The sequence below is a fragment of the Nanorana parkeri genome, unplaced genomic scaffold (assembly GCF_000935625.1).
Source record: "Nanorana parkeri isolate BGI_ZX_2015 unplaced genomic scaffold, ASM93562v1 scaffold723, whole genome shotgun sequence".
Classification (NCBI taxonomy): domain Eukaryota; kingdom Metazoa; phylum Chordata; class Amphibia; order Anura; family Dicroglossidae; genus Nanorana; species Nanorana parkeri.
In genome coordinates this window covers 685,580-703,431 of record NW_017306991.1, presented here as the reverse complement: position 1 = coordinate 703,431, position 17,852 = coordinate 685,580, and the positions used below count along the sequence as shown (strand labels likewise).

The following is a 17,852-nucleotide window of genomic DNA, read 5'->3' as shown; positions in this document are numbered from 1 at the left end:
GGAAATAAAAAGAGCAGTAAAATCCCTGGAGGAATTTAAATGCTTCCCCAAAAAAAAAAAAAAAAAAGAGTCTTGGCTATAATATACTTTAGGAATTCATAGTCAGTTTTAAATATAACAATATATGTGAATATGAGGTTGATTTTCACCTAAACTAAGCCTTTTGGGAAAAAGTGAGTAGCAGCATATCGTGTGCTGACTTTATGCCACTGATTACCCTTTTTGATTGTATTCTGGGATTCATCTTTAAATGATAGTGGATAGTGATAGTGATGATGCCATGCAGATCCCAGCTTTCTGCCTCTTTGACCACTGAAGGGTCAAGACTGTTGGTTAACACAGAAAACCCAGAGACTAGCCTTTAAGATGTTAACACACTTACCCTGGAGACTGACATTTGAGGGTTTAAATAAAATAATGCACACAGTTTGGTGATTGGTCAGTGAAGGGTCATGCACATTCACTGGGCACTAGTCACTGATGAGTTAATGCACATACTATGGGGGCTGACTGCTGAAGGGTTAATGCTCATTCACTGAGGACTGGTCATTCAGGGAGTAATGCACATAATCTAGAGACTGGAGAAGTTAGATGTGTGTGCTGGGAGCATGGAAAAGACCATTGTGTATGATGTGGTGGAGACATCACTGCTAAAGCATGCTTTCTTCAGCTAGATTCAGGCCTGTAATCAAATCTAACAGTATGGGAACACAAATGACAGTCTGGCTTTAATACTATAAAGGATAAGAGCGTTAACCGTTTCCCGGTCAGCTGTTGTAATAAAATGGCCAACCGGGAGCTTCTTGGATGGGACAGGCCATCTAATTACAGCCTGTTAGGCCCGCCCACTCACACACGATCGGGAACCTGTCAACATTTGTAAATAGGCAACAATGATTGTTTACATACAAGTGATCCGCCTGTTATAGACCTGCCGGATCTCTTGTATGAGGTGCTGTTCCGCTGTGCCGGCTGGAAGCCCGGGACCAGCACGGTGGCTCTGTGACAGGGGAATGCAGGAAGTGATGTATATTACATCACTTCCGCATTCTGCTGTCACTCTCTGGCTTTAGATCTGTGCTTCATCAGCTTCTTTGGGGGTCCCTAGCTGACATTAGGGGTCTTAAAGAATCCTGATGTCTCCATAAAGAGGACCTGTCACATCATCTTTGCTATCACATAGGGGGCTTTTGAGCACCCCTATGTGATAACAATAAAATGAAGTGAAAAAAGTAAAATAAATAAATAATGGCACACATAAAAAAATCAATAAAAAAACATGCGCCAGGTGCGCATACATGCGAAAACGACAATTACGCCCATTACGCTGCATATGTTGCATATCACTGCTAACGCTCGAGTGAGAACAATAATTGTAGGGCCATTACTCACCGATAACACTAAACTGATGAGCAGTAAAAGCTTTTAAAGGAGAACCATGAGGTGAGTGAAAATAACTCATCCTCATAGTTAGAGTCGACGTGTGACAATGAAACTGTCACACGTCGGCTCAATAGATCGGGAAGTGAGCACACACATACCGTTGCTCACTCACTCACTTCTGGATCATGTCCCTGCAGAGAGCCGTGACTGTCACTCACCACTCCCCGCAGGGATTCCCTTCCTCCCCGCTCCGATCCTCCAGCGCTGACTGGCGGAACGGACGGGGGAGGGAGCGGGTACAGCTGGCTCTGCCTCTAGATAGGCAGAGCCAGCTGTCAATCACGCAGCTGGGTGGATCTTGACAGTAATGTCGGGATCTGTCTCGGTTGCGGCATAACTACCACCATTTTATTCTATAGGGCCTTGGCATTCAGAAAATATATAATGTTGGGGGGTTTTACGTCATTTTCAGGCCTAAAATGTGGAATATAACATGGGTGCAAAAATTGAAAAAAGAGCCTCAGTCATGAAGGGGTTAAAGCATCACCTATGGTCAATTTTGGGTGTAGTAGTTTTAGTGCGGGCAATTTTAAGGTTTGGTGTCTATTTACCTGACGTGACCCCGTGTTTTATATTTTACCAAAAAACTTGGTAATAATAAATGTATTATAACATAAATGTTAAAATAACTTTTTTTTTTCCCCTACATTTTCAATAATTTTTTCTTAATATAGTAAAAAATAAAAACCCCAGTGGTGATTAAATACCACCAAAAGAAAGCTCTATGTGTCCTCATAAATGTTATAATATTAATTTCAGTACGGTGTTGCCTGACTGAATAGAAGTCAGTCAAAGTATTGCAGCGCTGAATACTGAAAAATGCCCCGGGCAGGAAGGTGGTGTAAACACCCCAGTCAGCAAGTGGTTAAAGTAAATCTTCACATAAGTACACAGTTGTACCACCCATTCCAATTTCCATCTTGCACAGCACACTGTACACTCTTTTTTTGCACATAGTGCCCGCTGTCATACCCTATATATTCTGCCCACTTCCCTCTGCACTTTTCTCCTGAACTTGCTACTCAGTCATACCCTCTACATTCCCTTCCTGCACATACTGCCCTGTGTCATATGCTCCACACTCCTTTCCGGCACAAACTGCCTTGTGTTATACCCTCTCCTGCACATACTGCTAGCCGTCATATTCTCCACACCTCTCATCTACCCATATTGCCTTCTGTCATACCTTCCACATCCCTCTACTGCATATCTTAACCACTAAAACATTGCAATTTACCCAATCTTGACTGTTCTGGAATTGGCACACTTTTGCTAGTTAATATTACAAAGGATGAGGGATTCAAAGTAAAATTGTTAACTGCTCTACTTTGCTTTTCATTCACCTTTTTCCACTAGACCCATTATATTCCTAAGTCAGTAACAAGATAACCCTTAGAATATACGTCTACTGTGGTTTTACTGTTATGTCTATATTCAGATTTTTTTTTTGTGGTCACATGATCAATGCAATGTGCTCTGTGTGCCTGAGTATGCCTACTTTACGGTATCACTGCATATCAATGGATGAAGGTTGCTTTGAATTTGTATTAGAGTTAAGACAGCCTGCTTCTGCCAGCCAGTGTCAACAATCAATCTGAAGCTATCAGTGCTACAGTATATCATGTCCTCTTGATTTCCCATTAGAATGTCTTTCTACCCATTGCCGTCACTTATCCTTTGTCTTAATAAAGCTGCTGTCTTTCAGTTTTACCCTTCAGGTAGAGATTCAGTACCTCCTTTGCACTAATTTGATCATACATCCTCTCCTCTGCCATTCTTCTGGTTCACCTTTCCTCAGCATTTCAATTTCTCTTGTTTTAGATTGTGCTTTTGCTCTCTTGTTGCTGTCATGTGTCTTCACATTCTGAAATCTTTTTTTTCCCCTAAATTGCTCTTTCAATGCAGTTTTTTTCTGAGTGTATTTTAGAATGCCAACTAGGTTCTGTGCGAGATTTCATTTCTGAATAGTAATTGTAAAATGTAATTGATGCTAAAGCCAGGCAAAGACCAGTACAATTATTTTATTCTGATGCTATGTCTTTGACTCTTGCTTGCCCACCAACTACTTTGTGTTTCTCTTAACTTTGTTACCCTTGGCATTATGTCTGGTAAGCAATGCTTGTGTTTGTATTTCATCTCTTTCAGTACACACCCCCTGATGTTGCAACTTTCTTGCAGCACAGTGCCTAATCAAAGGTCATTCATTTTGACTGATCTTTCCTTGTCAGTTTTTCTGCTCCAAGTTTCAGTATTTGCTTTCTGTAAATATGTTTCTTCAGGAACATCTGACTTAATTTTAACCTCAAACTACATGTTCGGAAGAATGGTCCAGCAACTTAAACAGTTGTCAGAAAAAGGTTTTGAACCTTAGTAATTTTCTAAATTTTATAGACATGGCTCCTAAACTTTTCATGCAAGGTACACTGATCAATCAACATCCTAGCATCAAATCATATTTCCATATGTCTACACATGTTTACATGCATTTAGATGCTTGTTGGTACAATTAGAATTGCCTTTCCCCTCTTCTCCGGCTTTCCCTCCAGGCGTTGACTCTAAGGTGTTTTTCCTTTGGCAATCCTAAGGTTTCTGCAACATTTAAGATATTATGACAATATTCCAACACTCTGTGTGGTATTATACAGCCAAACAGTGGATCGCTAGGTGCTTTGGATGTTCTTTGATGTGGTTCTTCATAACGGCTCATAACGGCTCATAACCCATAGAATTTTCTATGATGTATATTTAGCCCCTTCTTTAATATGTGCTAAATGCAGACCCATACCAAGCATGTTCTATTGTTTTGTTTCATATATTAGGTACTCCAATTGTACTATATGACAGTGCATATAGTTTCTTTATATTATATGTCTCAATATACTTTACCCTCCTTTATGGATGAATGGGTCCAATACTGCAGTTAGCTTAAATACAATTTTTCTTTGACGACTTTGTATTTTCTGTGCATTTCTAATAAAAATTCACATGCAAATAATGTGACACTAAACTCAGGAGTTAAATCTGAAAAATGAATGTACGTACCCTAACCATTAACAAAACAAAAATGTATCTTATTTGTGTATCAGTCAGCTGTAAATTCTCAAATCATGTCTGAATTTGTTTGGACACTGTCCTTCTTCTGGAGGGTGGCTAATTTTCTTCCCTCTAGTCCCTGTGTGTATGTTGTAAAGCATTCCCTGTGCCAAGCTTGCTCCTGTGATCGAATACAATCTCAATACAAATTGGAAAACTAAACATGAGATTGTAGTCCATCATGGGAGAGAGCTTGGAGCGATGGCTACTTTACAACTCGCATAGCTGAGTGATGCACAAATAAGCAATTTTTTTTAACAGTTAAGGTATTCCTGAGTTTAGTGTCACTTTAAACATGTGTGATACTAATTACAGAAAACTGTTGGAAATATCACTATGATACAAATATTTATAATCTTTTTTAAGAATACCAGCACATTTGTCCATGCCATTTTAGAATATGTCTTAAGAATAAGCAATCATTTACCCCTTTTCACCCTTGCTTCTATTGTAAGATGTACGAAAGGCATGAGGGCATACATTAGACAATTGGAGAAATTAAGCATTGTTCCAATGAGATATATGTGTACCAACAAATGTATCCACATTTGTACTTGCAAATACTCTATTAGCCTTTGTATTGTAGACAGCATTTTTAAAGTTATGCATATGTATTACTTGTAGATTCCCACAAAAAACTTGCTGGAGAAATGGGAAGACCTAACTATGGCTGTCAAGTTACTGTCCATTCTGAACAAGAAAAGCACCTCATGAAACAGTATCGGCGAGAAGAAAAACGCAGTGCCAAACGAGACAAACGTGTAGGCGAGGATGGAGAGATTCCTGGGGAAGGGCTAATAGGCTTTGATCCCAAGGAACTGCGAATGCAGAGGTAATAAATGCCAAACACTGAAAAATGCTTCAGCTGTAATTGCTACTTTAATGTGTCCTAATCGTTTATTTTCTTTAAGTTCAGCTTTTGGAGATTACAGGATTTCAACTTCAGGTCACGTCTTAAGCAAAGTATAGAATTTTTTTCTTTATGAAAACCTAATTTTCTAGGATAAGAAAGCAGTGATCTGCTTAATTAGAATCTGCTTGGTCGCTTCCACATGATTTAGAAATGCAGATTAAGGAGGTAAGCTATCTTCCTTAGGTGCTCTGTACACACCACTAGTTTAAGATTTATGAAGTCTGTACTAAATGCATTGAAACTATCTGTTTTTCCTCTCGAGATTAATGGGTGCTATTTTCTATGTTGTCATTTTGAAATATAGGTAAAAAAAGGAAAGCAAATAAGGGGTTGCATTGCTGCAGCGGAGTATAAAAAAAAAACCTCTAGCCTTGTTGGCTTTTTAAATATTGAGCCCATAAAATGTTTGATCTCTACATTGTTATGTGGCATGGAGTAGGGACAACAACACTGTAAATAAGAATGTCTGTTGCAGTTATTGAGTTGCCAATGCCTACAAATTATACCTATAATTTGCTGCAATTGTTATTGGGAGTGTTTTTCCATACACACTTGCTGACCTTTTTGTTTTAAAGCAGGCAAATTGTTAAATTGACTGTGACACAGAGACCACGATGCAGCATAAACTTCCACCTCTTCCTTCTGCTTTATCTTGTTAGGGTCACTCCAGAGAATTAATTTGAGGAAAACACTATGCAAAAGCATATTTATACCTGCATCCATGTATTTTACCGATTTTTAGTTCTCATAATGAATCTATAAATATGCTGGAGTCAGTCTGCACTGGTAAAAAAAAAACACATAACAAAAAATATAATAAGCCCATGGATTTCACATGGGCACAGATATGTTCTTTTTTAACTTTACGGTAGTTCCTGTCCCATTTGTGTAATACGTTAACAATGTTTCCAGTTTTGTAAAGAACAAAAGTAATGTTTACAGCAGCATTTCTCTAACTTAGTCTTGGCCCTATGGCCCCATAGTGTCACAACTGACAATAAATTTCCATTGAGTGAAGCATTTGTGTGCTGGTGACATACAGCTGCTTTTTGTCCCAGATTGTGCCATCCATCTGGTCAATACAGCACCCGTTATTTGTTCAGAATACTGCCAAGTGTGCATTTGTGACAGTTTACCATTAACCCGTTCTCAAGTCGAGGGTAAACATACAATTATTCAGAGATTAGTAATTAGTGGACCTTAAAGGAGAACTATGAGGGAAGTGCTGTTCAGTCACCTCATAGTTCTAGCCGACGTGTGACAATGAGACTGTCACAGGTCGGCTCAGTAGATCGGGAGGTGAGCGAACACATACTGGCTCTCTGCCGTGACAGGGGAGGGGCTGCATTCCCCCCACCTCGCTCCAATCTGCCAGCGCTGACTGGCGGAGCGGACGGGGGAGGGGGAGGGTACAGCTGGCTCTGCCTCTAGATAGGCAGAGCCAGCTGTCAGTCACGCAGCTGGGCGGATCCCGGCACAATTGTTGGGATCCGCTTCAGCTGCGGTGTCTCAGTATACCGCGAGCTACAGCTCGCGGTATACTGAGCCTAGGGTGACGGAAGGACGCTAGTTTGTGTCCTCCCGTTACCCTAAGGAGAACTATGGGGAAAAGCCTTAACCCCAAAGTTCTCCTTTAAGGACAGGTTTGAGAAAAGCTGATTTTGACCCTGTGCTTGAAGTGGCTTTCTGAGATCAAGCAATTGCTTAAATCTTTAATTTTAGTTTTTCAAAGTTTTTGTTATACTCTTTAGCTTTTCCTGATTTTGGTAATATGACTTTCTCCAAGTTTTTCAACATAATTGATGTTCTTCACTTTGCATGACTAACTGAAAAACTCCTTTTGGTATGGAATGCGGCAGGGATTTCTAAATGGATGAACTGTTGTACCAAACTTTTCCTTCAAGATGTGATGGTAAAATGGGAGCCCGTGCCCCCTTCCTAATCTCACCCAGTTGGGTCACAACCTGCAAGGACATTGTTTAGTGGAGAATTTGAGTAAAATGAAGTGTCCAGACTGGTTGTATACTGGGATTTTGCTATTTTGTAGAATTTGAGGCTTCTAGCTGGTATTTTTTTCATGCGTTTTATCTGGCTGCAAGAAAATATTCTTTGAAAACCTGCATTTATATGAATATTATGTGAATTATATGCAGCCTTTTAGGCTGGTTTGGTAACTGGCATACCATCTAATGTGGCCAACTTCAGTGGGTGCAAAACACCCTGCTACTGATCATCCTTCTGTCAGTCTGATTACACATTCTGATTACAGTGTATATCTAGGCAAAAACATTTTTTATTTTCATTGAGAGACACAAGATTTAGAGACAGTTGGGGTATACTGCCACCTACAAGATGATTTGGACACTTGCAAGCAAACATTATTGACCAGCCTAGTATAACTCTTTCTATTCCAGAAGGTCTCAGTTTTCCCCCCCATGTGACCTACAAGGATGGAGATCTTTTTCTTAGGAAACGTTTATCCATTTTTACTAGTCATTTTTGTTTCAAGAATACTTTTTTCTTTAATCAAAACAACTTCTACAAGCTGCTTGAGCTCGTCTCTTGATGCAGCTGTCCAGGTTGGCATATGGATCTCTTGGCGTCCACATTCAACAACAAATGAAGGAGTCAATGCAGAATATATGGGGGATCAGTACCACCTGATTTGTGCCTCACCTCACCTCCCCTTACACTCCTTCCTTGTCTGCTCTGCAGGATTGAAATTGAGGATTATAATCATAGCTGACCCAGGCAAATGTAGTACTTAGACTTGAATGGACTCCGTCAGACGATCAGTAAGCTCTTCCAGATCGACTGGCTATTCTGCCCCAAGGACCGTTTTGCCATCCTCCATGGTCGTTGGCTTTATTGGCATGGCTGTTGAAGCCCAGGTCTTGAGGGACAGGGACCTCTCTGACTTGATGATCTCTACAATGTTATAAGCCAGGAAGACCACTTCCCAAAGATGTTCCATAGCATATGAGAGTCATAAGTCCTAGAAATTACTCAGTGGGACAAATCCTGACTTTTATATACTCATGCTTGGATCAACAGTTGGCTGTACTGGAGTATTATTAAGGATCAGATCGCAGCACTTGAGATCTTAATGAAAGAATGGGAAGCTAGCGGTCTTTGGAATAAGACTTTTGTGCATGATGTCTCTCATGTAGCTCCCCCCTGTGTGTTCAGCTGTGACGCTGTGGTATTTAAATGTGGTTCTTTTGGCTCTTTAAAAAATTTAATTTGAACTTATTAGTGATTTTTCCCACATCACCTCGGTGAGGTTTATGTCTAAATTTATGTTTTTTTTCCTGTAAAGAACCTTTTCTGATTTTACACTGGGAAACAGCTTTTCGTACCTCCATTTTTAGGTGGCCCAGAGAAATCCTCATTCCTCAAGCTTATGGTCTTAAGAATCAGTTCCACCCGTTCCTGCCAAGGTACACACTCTGCTAGATCTGTGAGTGCTTCTTGGGTTTTTTCAGTATCAGGCAACTCTTTCCCAGATTTCCAAGGCCGTCACCTGGTTTTCTGTTTACACATTCTCTAAGGTTTGCCATGTGAATATTCAGGACACATTTGGACCTAGCCATCAAAATATTGAAGTTCAGTGAGGGACACAAGTCCTTTTTGTATTTCTGGTCTTGCTCTCGACTTGCTTATTACAAAACTAAGGCATGCTGGGAGGGGCAGGGATTATACTAGGCTGGCTACTGTTTTTTTGTTTGCCCTTGTCTAAATCCTCCTGTAGATGACATTGTATCCTGTGTCTGTTAATGAACTTCCAAGAAAATGATTTTATAATGAGCACAAAAATCAATTTTTCTTTTAATTGGGGAAAGGTAAGAAATTCTGTCAAGTTTTTATTGCTGCCTGAGTCCCCATTGAGAAGAATCAATCACCCTTCTATCTATAGTGGTGACCATTGTCACTAGAAAAAGAAAGAACTGGGCTTCCAAAAGTTTAGAGTTGTCCCCGAAACAATAGGTGTGAGGAAATCTTCCAATGGGGACAAGAGATCCAGAGACAACTTTGTCACTTTTGGGGAATTCCACGTTTGTGGGAAAAGGAAGTGGAAGGAAAGTTCCACAATAACCTGCAATGGTTTGTTAGTATATTTGGGAACCACATAATAATCATGTAAATTAAGTACACTCATAGTAAAATATGTTTTTTAGATATATTTTATAGATTTGAAATAAGTAGTAAAATGCAAAAGGGCATGACATTTCATTTAGTATCTTTATTAGTTACTGTTATGTATTTAGTGCACTCAACATTATTAGAATTGTGTGGTAATGTCAACAAATCTGAGTTCGGTTTACTTAGCAATTTGTATTTATTTGTTTTTTTCATGTGAATTAGTTTTTAAATATATATGAATTTGTTTTGTATTTGTCTACAGAGAACAGGCCCTGGCCAATGCTAGAACCATGCCAATACTGACTAGGGACAGAGACTATGGTGAAAGAGTTGCATATCCACATGTATATGACTCGTATGCAGAAGCCATGAAAACCTCTGCATTTGTTGGTGGTGCAAAGGTATATCAGCAGTGGCTAATTTTTTTGTTTTTATTGTGTCTGCTTGAATTACCTTTTATAATAAAGTGATTTATAATAAAGAAAATTTACTAATAAAGTGAAATGCAGTAATATCATGCCATTTTTAGTTATATATATTAGGGCTGCGGAAATTAAAGATTCATTTCTCGATTTAATTGTTAATCTTTTTGATCGATTAACATTTTTTTGATCGCTAATGAAAATCCTCTCCACCGGCTTCAACGTCACCGGATCTCCGACGGGACTCCCGGAAGCCGGCGGAGAGGTGAGTGACACTGCATTTTGATGCCACAAGCCCCCAGTGAGATGTTTTAGATAATTTAGATGCAGAGCTAAAATAAATGAAATCCACTTCCACTGCTTTGGGCATTACAGTTTTTGTTCACAGCTGTGGCACAGGTGATCTTTAATTCATACCCAAACTATCCTGTTAAATAATGTGGGCTAAATGCTTATGGTTAACTAGTACTTATATGTATAATAAGGGTACGCTTTTCCAGAGAAGTAATGAAGCTGTTTAAATAAATTCTATAGTGCTGACAATGCTGTGCTTTTACATACTGCACATTCACATCAGTGCCTGTCCAGGAAGCCTACAATCTAAGCTCCCCATGTCACATACTGTCACCGGACTCCTCCCCCCTTCCCTTCATTAGCCGACTGAGCCACTTGGGCCGGTGATCTGTCGACACTGAGAACTTATCGATGTAGCTAATATGTTGCGCTTGGTGTTTGCTGTTCTACTTAGTATTAAACCACCTTGTGTATGTCATTAACTGTGTAATACTTGTTTTCCTTAAGTAGTGATTGTTGTATTATAAATAATAAACGACCTTAAGCCCTTAATATTAAATTGGTGATTTCTTATGTCAACTTGCATATACACTTCCTTAGTGTATAGTGTATCAGTGAGTATTAATTAGTAACTGTGCCAACTATGGCGTGATCTGCAATATTCGTGAACTTGCACCCGTGTAACAATGAATGGGGTGGGATACTGCAGGGGCCAATCTTAGCACATCACCAACATGCTGGATATACTGATCTCAATACCAAATTGTATGAACGGAGTCGGCACTCCTAAGTTTCCCCTGATCCAATTGGTAATCACAACTACTCGACATAAATCAAAAAGAAAATTGGAACAACATAAGGTTAAGCACATATAAGTCCTCGCAGAAGATCAAATCTTATGACAATGAAAGTCGGTCCCAACTGTCTAATGTTTCACTTCAACTTTTAAGTGATGATATGTAGGCTATGTTGGTACTTATCTGCTCCCTTCTATTACAGTCAGAAATCCGTAGTCCAATATCTGAGTTGGTTAGCAAAAGAATTTAGTCACCAGTCGTTTGCAGTTATGGTGTAGCATCCATTCCTTCCCGTTCTATCTGAAAAGCTAGGTTGGACGCTAATGATTCGTTCCCCTCCGGTTAACCATTCTCACACTGCATATGCAGCGGTATCCATCAGTCGGAATTTCCAATACCACGAAAGGGGTCAGAAGAAAGGGGGGAAAAAACGTATAAGTGCAGCAATATGTCAACATGTATTCAACCAAAACAAATTTCGCACTTATTACCCTTTTGAAAAAGTCCAAAAAGGGTTCCGTAGTTTCTGGACTTATTGCCCTTTTGAAAAAGTCCAGAAACGACGAAACGCGTTCCCACGTCCTCTTTAAGGTGATACTGGGAGTCTAAAAGACCCAAGTGTCACCTTTCTACTTCAAATAAGCTATTGAAGTGTGGAATGCACATCAGTAGCTTTTTGCTTGGTTTCAGGAGCCGAGCAATAACAGCTAAGGGACGACTGGAGGTGATGTGATCACAGTCACCCCGGTCTCATAGTGCGGGGAGTAGATCAGTGAATGGAAGCCTTCCCCAGCCTGTGGAAGTGACCTGGCGACAACTGAGTCGCCAAATTGCTTCTACTGTAAAGCCGGCCGCCGGCTCTACAGTAGAAGCAATTTTGGGGTGGTGCAATGGCAATGACTCCTTGGTTTAAAAGTTCTGCTAGAGCAGAAAAGAGGTCTACTAGACTGTAGAGACACAGAGACACAGCTAGGTTAGATAATTAAATTCAGGGTGGAGATAGTGCGTAACTCTAGCTTGTAACCACTGGACACAATGTCTCTTATCCAGGCATCCAAAATGCTTTCAGACCAGGCCAACAGCTGCAATGGTTTAAGGGTGTTAATCCCTGTTCACACCTAGGCTTTTTGTAGCTCGGAGCCACAAAACGCTGAACACAAGGAATCCCATTCTTTTTTTTTCCATGGCCCCTGTTTGAGCATCATGTTCCTTGTAGCGAAATGCTTTTTGCTGAAAAAAGTACATGAGCTATTTTTTTTGCAGGTTGTCCCCTTAGATTTAAATGAAAACGCCTGGAAAGCAAGACACAAACTTTTTTGTGCGTTTTATGCATTTTTTGTCATGTGTTTGTTGCACAAGAGCCAGCCTTTCTCTGCAAAAAAACCCCCCACTGGGGAGTAAAATGGAAGACCACACGAGCTGAAAAACAGGAGACAAAACACTTAGAAGAAAAAAAGGCCTAAAACACGGACACTTAGGTGTGAATGGAGCCTTAGAGTGAGAGTGTTTTATTATTTTTATTCACATGTAGAATGTTTAATGTGAGACTAATATTAATTAACTAATGTTTTTTATTCTATTTACTTTAGTTAATCCTGCCAGAAGGTATTCAGAGAGAAAATAACAAAGTCTATGAAGAAGTTAAGATTCCTATCACAGAACCAATGCCTATCGGCTTTGAAGAGAAGCCAGTGTACATTAAAGATCTGGATGAGGTGAGCAGTCTTGAGGACTTATTTTCAAAGCCGTGTATTTTCAAAAGGTTTTGAATGCTTTTCTGAAATTTTAGAAATACTGTGTGTGTATATTAAATGTAAAAAAATCAGATTAAGGTCAATGAAGTTAACTTTCACACAATTGAATTTCTTACTGGAAAGCATCAGCAGATCAATGAACAATTTTAAAGTTTGGAATTGTTCTGTCCAAAGCACCATTTTCTGGCCGATACAGCGGTGCATCCATCTTTCTCTCCTCCCTGCTGGGTGCTGCTCTGTGTCCCAGCGGAGAAGAGAGAAACTGTCACAGGCTGCCGAGCGCTGTAGGAGGAGAGTGATGTGAGCGTCCGGCGTCTCTCCTCCCCCACCGCTCAGCCTCCTGTCACAGATCGGCAGAGCGGTGTATGGGCTCCGCTCACTCAGCCTGCTGTGACAGTGTGTCAGGAAGGAGATAAGTGCAAACACTCAGCAGCAGAGTTTGTGTAAATAATTGAGGACATAGTATGTTAACTTTATCCTCAATTATGAATGAATGGGAGTGATCTACATCAGTTCCTGTTCATTCATGATTGTGGTTATAGTAAACACACAATGTTCTCATGTTATGAATGAATAGGAACACTCAGTATAGAGGATTCATATAGAGGCTGCAGAAAAAGAGATTGAAGACTCTGTGTCCTCAATCTCTTTTTCTATTCTAAAAGGGACATATCAGGGGTCTGTTTAGACCCCCAATATTTCCCCCGACGCCGTTAAAAGTAAAACATTAAAAAAAATACGTTTATACAAAATAAATAAAATATTTTACAAATTATATACACACACACAACACACACACACACTTTTTTTTTTTAATGAATATATAAAAAAAACCAATATGTTCACATTTAGCATAGTGATTCCCAACCAGTGTGTCATCTTATTGCACAGGGCAGCTTACTTTCAGAGCAGCCAGTAAGCTAAGCCTTGCTACTGCTGCTTTGCAAAGAGACATTTCCGTTAATTCACCTGTAAAGCGAACAGCTATATGCCCAATGTATGACGATTATTTAAAATTTAATTAGTGTGTGTCATAACCTAAAGATTTTGGGAACCACTAACCTGACATATCCACTTCCTGCAGCACAGCAGTAGTCACATTAGCAGAGGGAGTGGCAGCACTCTAAGCTAGTCCAGACAATTGTTTTACACACTGCTGTCAGTTTAATTGTATGAACACGCTTACAGGAGAGGAGGGCACAGGTATAATCTCATGTGCTGCTGTTTCTTCATTGCCCAGTCACACGCTTGGATGGGTCCTGGGCAAGACTGTTTTGTTTTACTGCAGCTTAGTCTACGAGTCGGTCTGTGACCTGACTTTGTTTAAGGGCAAGAATGTCTGTATCATAGAACTGGCTTGTAAATAGAATCACAACTGTAAGCAGATAGAATAGTTAACATATATGCATGGTTTATTCACCTATTTCCAAGAGTTCCACACATCTTTTCAGATCCTATCAATTAGAGTTAATAATTTGCAACAAAGCTTTGTTTACCGAAAAGCAGTTTGTTTTTTTCCTGTGAAATAGACTGTTTTAATATGGTGAATGGTTATGTCAGCAACCTTAACAGTTATTCAGGAGTAAGTGCACTTTGCAAGTTCCAAATAGACACAATTGATTTTTCAAACTGCTGATATAGTCAAGGTGGTGTATACACCTAGCCTCTCTACTGCAGTAACTTAATGGTCCATTAACAAAACAAAAATGCACCTCCAGCAATTTGAATTGGTGCTAGCTTTTGCCTCTGGGAATGCATATGGCCGTCGCACCTGTATTCATGTGAGCTGCATGCTTAATGAATAATGTTTGTCTTGCTTTTGATCAATTTTGCTTTCTGGTCTGTGCACAATAGTGTAACACATTCATGTCGGCCTAAATTTCAGCAAGGTTTTTTTTTATCTTTCTTTCTGCATGGTTTGAATCAGCAGTAGCAAATATAAGGTTTAAAAAGTAGTACTTATAGCTAAATGCCTAAATTTAGTACTTGTCAGCTACCCGGACCATGTTTCTCCCTGGCAGAGCCTTGTCGGACCATACCTGGACCCAGCAGGACAGAAGATACAGGGCTCACCTGTAATGTGCTTAGGTCACAGGATCCTGTGTGGGATTGCACGCAGTTGCGTCTGCACTTTCCTCAGGATACTTTTCTGCTCATTTTCTCTGTCACTTCCATCCTCCGAGTCCTCTTCAGCATCCTCCAGGGTACCCTCCCCTACCTCCTGTCCAGCGAAGAGTTTACATCAATCATGGCGGAATTTATGGGGAAAATATCTAAACTACCGGAGGCCTTGGACTCCCCCTCTGACCTTTCATTTTTGAGGAAGAGGAGGAGGAAGGAGCTGCTTCCAGTTTAGTGGAATCTGTCTCTTGGTGTCTTTCCCAAGCTCAGAGACACTATTTCTTTCCTTGTGGATGTGGTGTGCGATTGTTTATAGTTAGTCACCTGTGTTGGCTGATCCAAAGGTCACTAGTCTGGTTTCTTTATAAATGCCAAAACCTGCATATGTGCTCACTAAATGGTTTGCTCAGCAATACCCTATTTGAGAGGGTTTCCTTAAAGGAGAACTATGACCTAACCTTTTTTGGCCATAATTCTCTTCAGGGTCACAGGAGGACATATACTAATGCCCTCCAGTGGCCAAAAACCCAGTATATAGTGGGCTATTGCCCGCTATATGCTGAGAGAGCAGAGCTACACACAGCCAGGATGGATCCCGTCTGCAGGGAGAGGATCGGGAAGTCAGTGATCGGCGGTATGTGTTCGCTGACTTCCCAATAGAGCCAACCTGTGTGTTTTTCACTGACCCTATAATTCTCCTTTACGAAATTTGTAGATGCTCTGGTGGATAATCTCAGACAAATCTCCAGGATTGGTCTCCTGTCTCTCTAGATGTGTTAAATCCTACGGCCCAAATAATGGCCTGTGGAGCTTTCTTGCAGGAAGTGGCTTGAATGCAATCCTATTTTCAACCTAAAGATCCTCCCCTCCCTCAACCTGGGAGACTTTCTGGCATCAGTGGATATCAAGGATGCAAATTTGCACTTCCCCGTTTTTCATGCACATCCCCATTTTTCATGCCCATCAATAGCCCTCCTTACCTTCGTGTCTTGAATTGTATTGTAATTGTAATGTCTTCTTTATATTGTAAATCGCTGAGCAAACTGTTGGTGCTATATAAATCCTGTATAATAATAATGATAATAATTACTAGTTTGTTGCTTTTCCATTCCTCCTGTCAACTGAAGCTTAGGTCTTCACTATAGTGCCGGACCATATTTTGGCTCTGTTTCACTCTCATGGGATCCCTATAGTGGTGTACTTGGACGACCTTCTCCGCAGAAAGCAGTCGGTGGAATCCTGATCGTCCAGCTTTTATTGGACAGTACAAATTCCACAGAGCTTCGGATGGTTTCTGAATATCTAGGTCTTATTTTGGACCTGGTCCTGCCCAGGGTTTTTCTTTTCCTGGAAAATATCCTTTCTCTCTACTCTTATGCTTGAACCTTACAATTCAAGAGTCCCCCAACTTCTGCTTTTGCATGACAATGCTGTGCTTGATGGTGAACTCCTTCAAGGCAGTTCCCCTTGTGCAGTTTCACTCCAGGCCATTGCAGCTCAGCATTCTGGCTGAGTGGGACAAACATGTTCAGTCCCTGAATCTCCACCTTTTTCTTGTCAGCAAGGCCTGGCTTGCACTGGCATTGTAAATCCCCAACCTGGCGCTGAAATCTGAGACATCCTTCCTCCCTGTGGTCTGAAAAGGGCTCACAGTGGATGCCTGTCTGTCAGGATTGGGGAATCTTGACTCCTGATCAACATCTTAGATTTCGGAGATATTCAGTTTTCTCTTCAGTGCTGGTCTCCCTAGTTGCAGTGCCACTCAACCAGGAATCGGACAATGCCACATTGTCACATAACAGAAGGGTAAAAGCCACCGGCGTATGGCATACTGACGTGGCTAGCTGCAAGCGATTGTGTTCCTCCGTATGCCATACCTCGGTGGCAGCGAAAGGGTTAAACACTGAAAGAAAATGTACACAATTGTCAACATATGGCCAGCTTTAGGCTGTATATGTATTTGTTTTATCTGCAGTGATGCATGTCTTTTTCCACTTTTTTAAAATTCATACTAAATACCTCTTGTTTTGGATTTCTGATGTGGTAATATGTGAATACTTTCTGTCCACAGTGCTGTCTGTATATGTGTAAATAGATGTCAGTGGGCATTCACGTTAGGCATGTCTTTAGGCATAAGTTTTCTCCAAAAATGTATTTTAAACAGAGTGTACAGTATAATCAGTGTTTTTTAAACATATTTTTAGGGCTAAAAATGTAAATAGTTAATTTTTTAGTCTGGTACATTTGATATAATACAACATCTTTTACAGTCTTCTATTAGCCAGCAGATGGGACACTAGACTTCGTCCACACATTCAGCTATGATGAATGTTGTTTACATAATTTGAATTGGTAGGGATTGTTCGTGGGCCCCTGCACATCCCTAGTCATCAGATGCATACTGATGGCTCAGTTCCAGTTTTAATCAGAGGAGGCTGCAGCATTTTATATTTAGCTAACCTATAGTGCTTTGGGAAGCCTTTGTAACTATTAAATATTTACTTATCTATAAATGGGTAATGTATATTAGAACCAGGTATCTAACCACCAAAACTAGAAACATAAAAAAGCAGATAAAATTGACCCAAAGCGTTTAAGTCTTTTAGTTTAAACCTTTATTTTCTATTGAAATTGTATGTACTGTATTTGTTATCTTTTTAACAAGGGAGAATGTGACTAAATCTATAATGCAAAATAGATTTTCTTAATCAAAATGTGTGCCTTATTAGGCATAATCTTTAGCGGTCTACTGTTTGTCCATTTTTTTTTTTTAACTATGAAAACTAGTTCCATTTAGTTTCTTCATTCACTGACCAGTATTGGCTGCATCGTGGCAGGCTCAATTTGCATAACGCAGAAAGAAAAAAAAAAC

At 40.1% G+C, this 17,852-nt stretch overlaps 1 protein-coding gene across 1 annotated transcript in view; it reads left to right on the top strand.

Annotated features, from left to right (window-relative positions):
* ASCC3 (activating signal cointegrator 1 complex subunit 3) overlaps positions 1-17,852 on the top strand; it is a 560,609-nt gene that overhangs the window by 63,121 nt on the left and 479,636 nt on the right. The window contains exons 6-8 of the mRNA XM_018564087.1: positions 5,161-5,368; positions 9,855-9,993; positions 12,695-12,820. Of these exons, the coding sequence (XP_018419589.1) occupies positions 5,161-5,368; positions 9,855-9,993; positions 12,695-12,820 (473 nt within the window). The remainder of the gene's footprint in view (positions 1-5,160; positions 5,369-9,854; positions 9,994-12,694; positions 12,821-17,852) is intronic.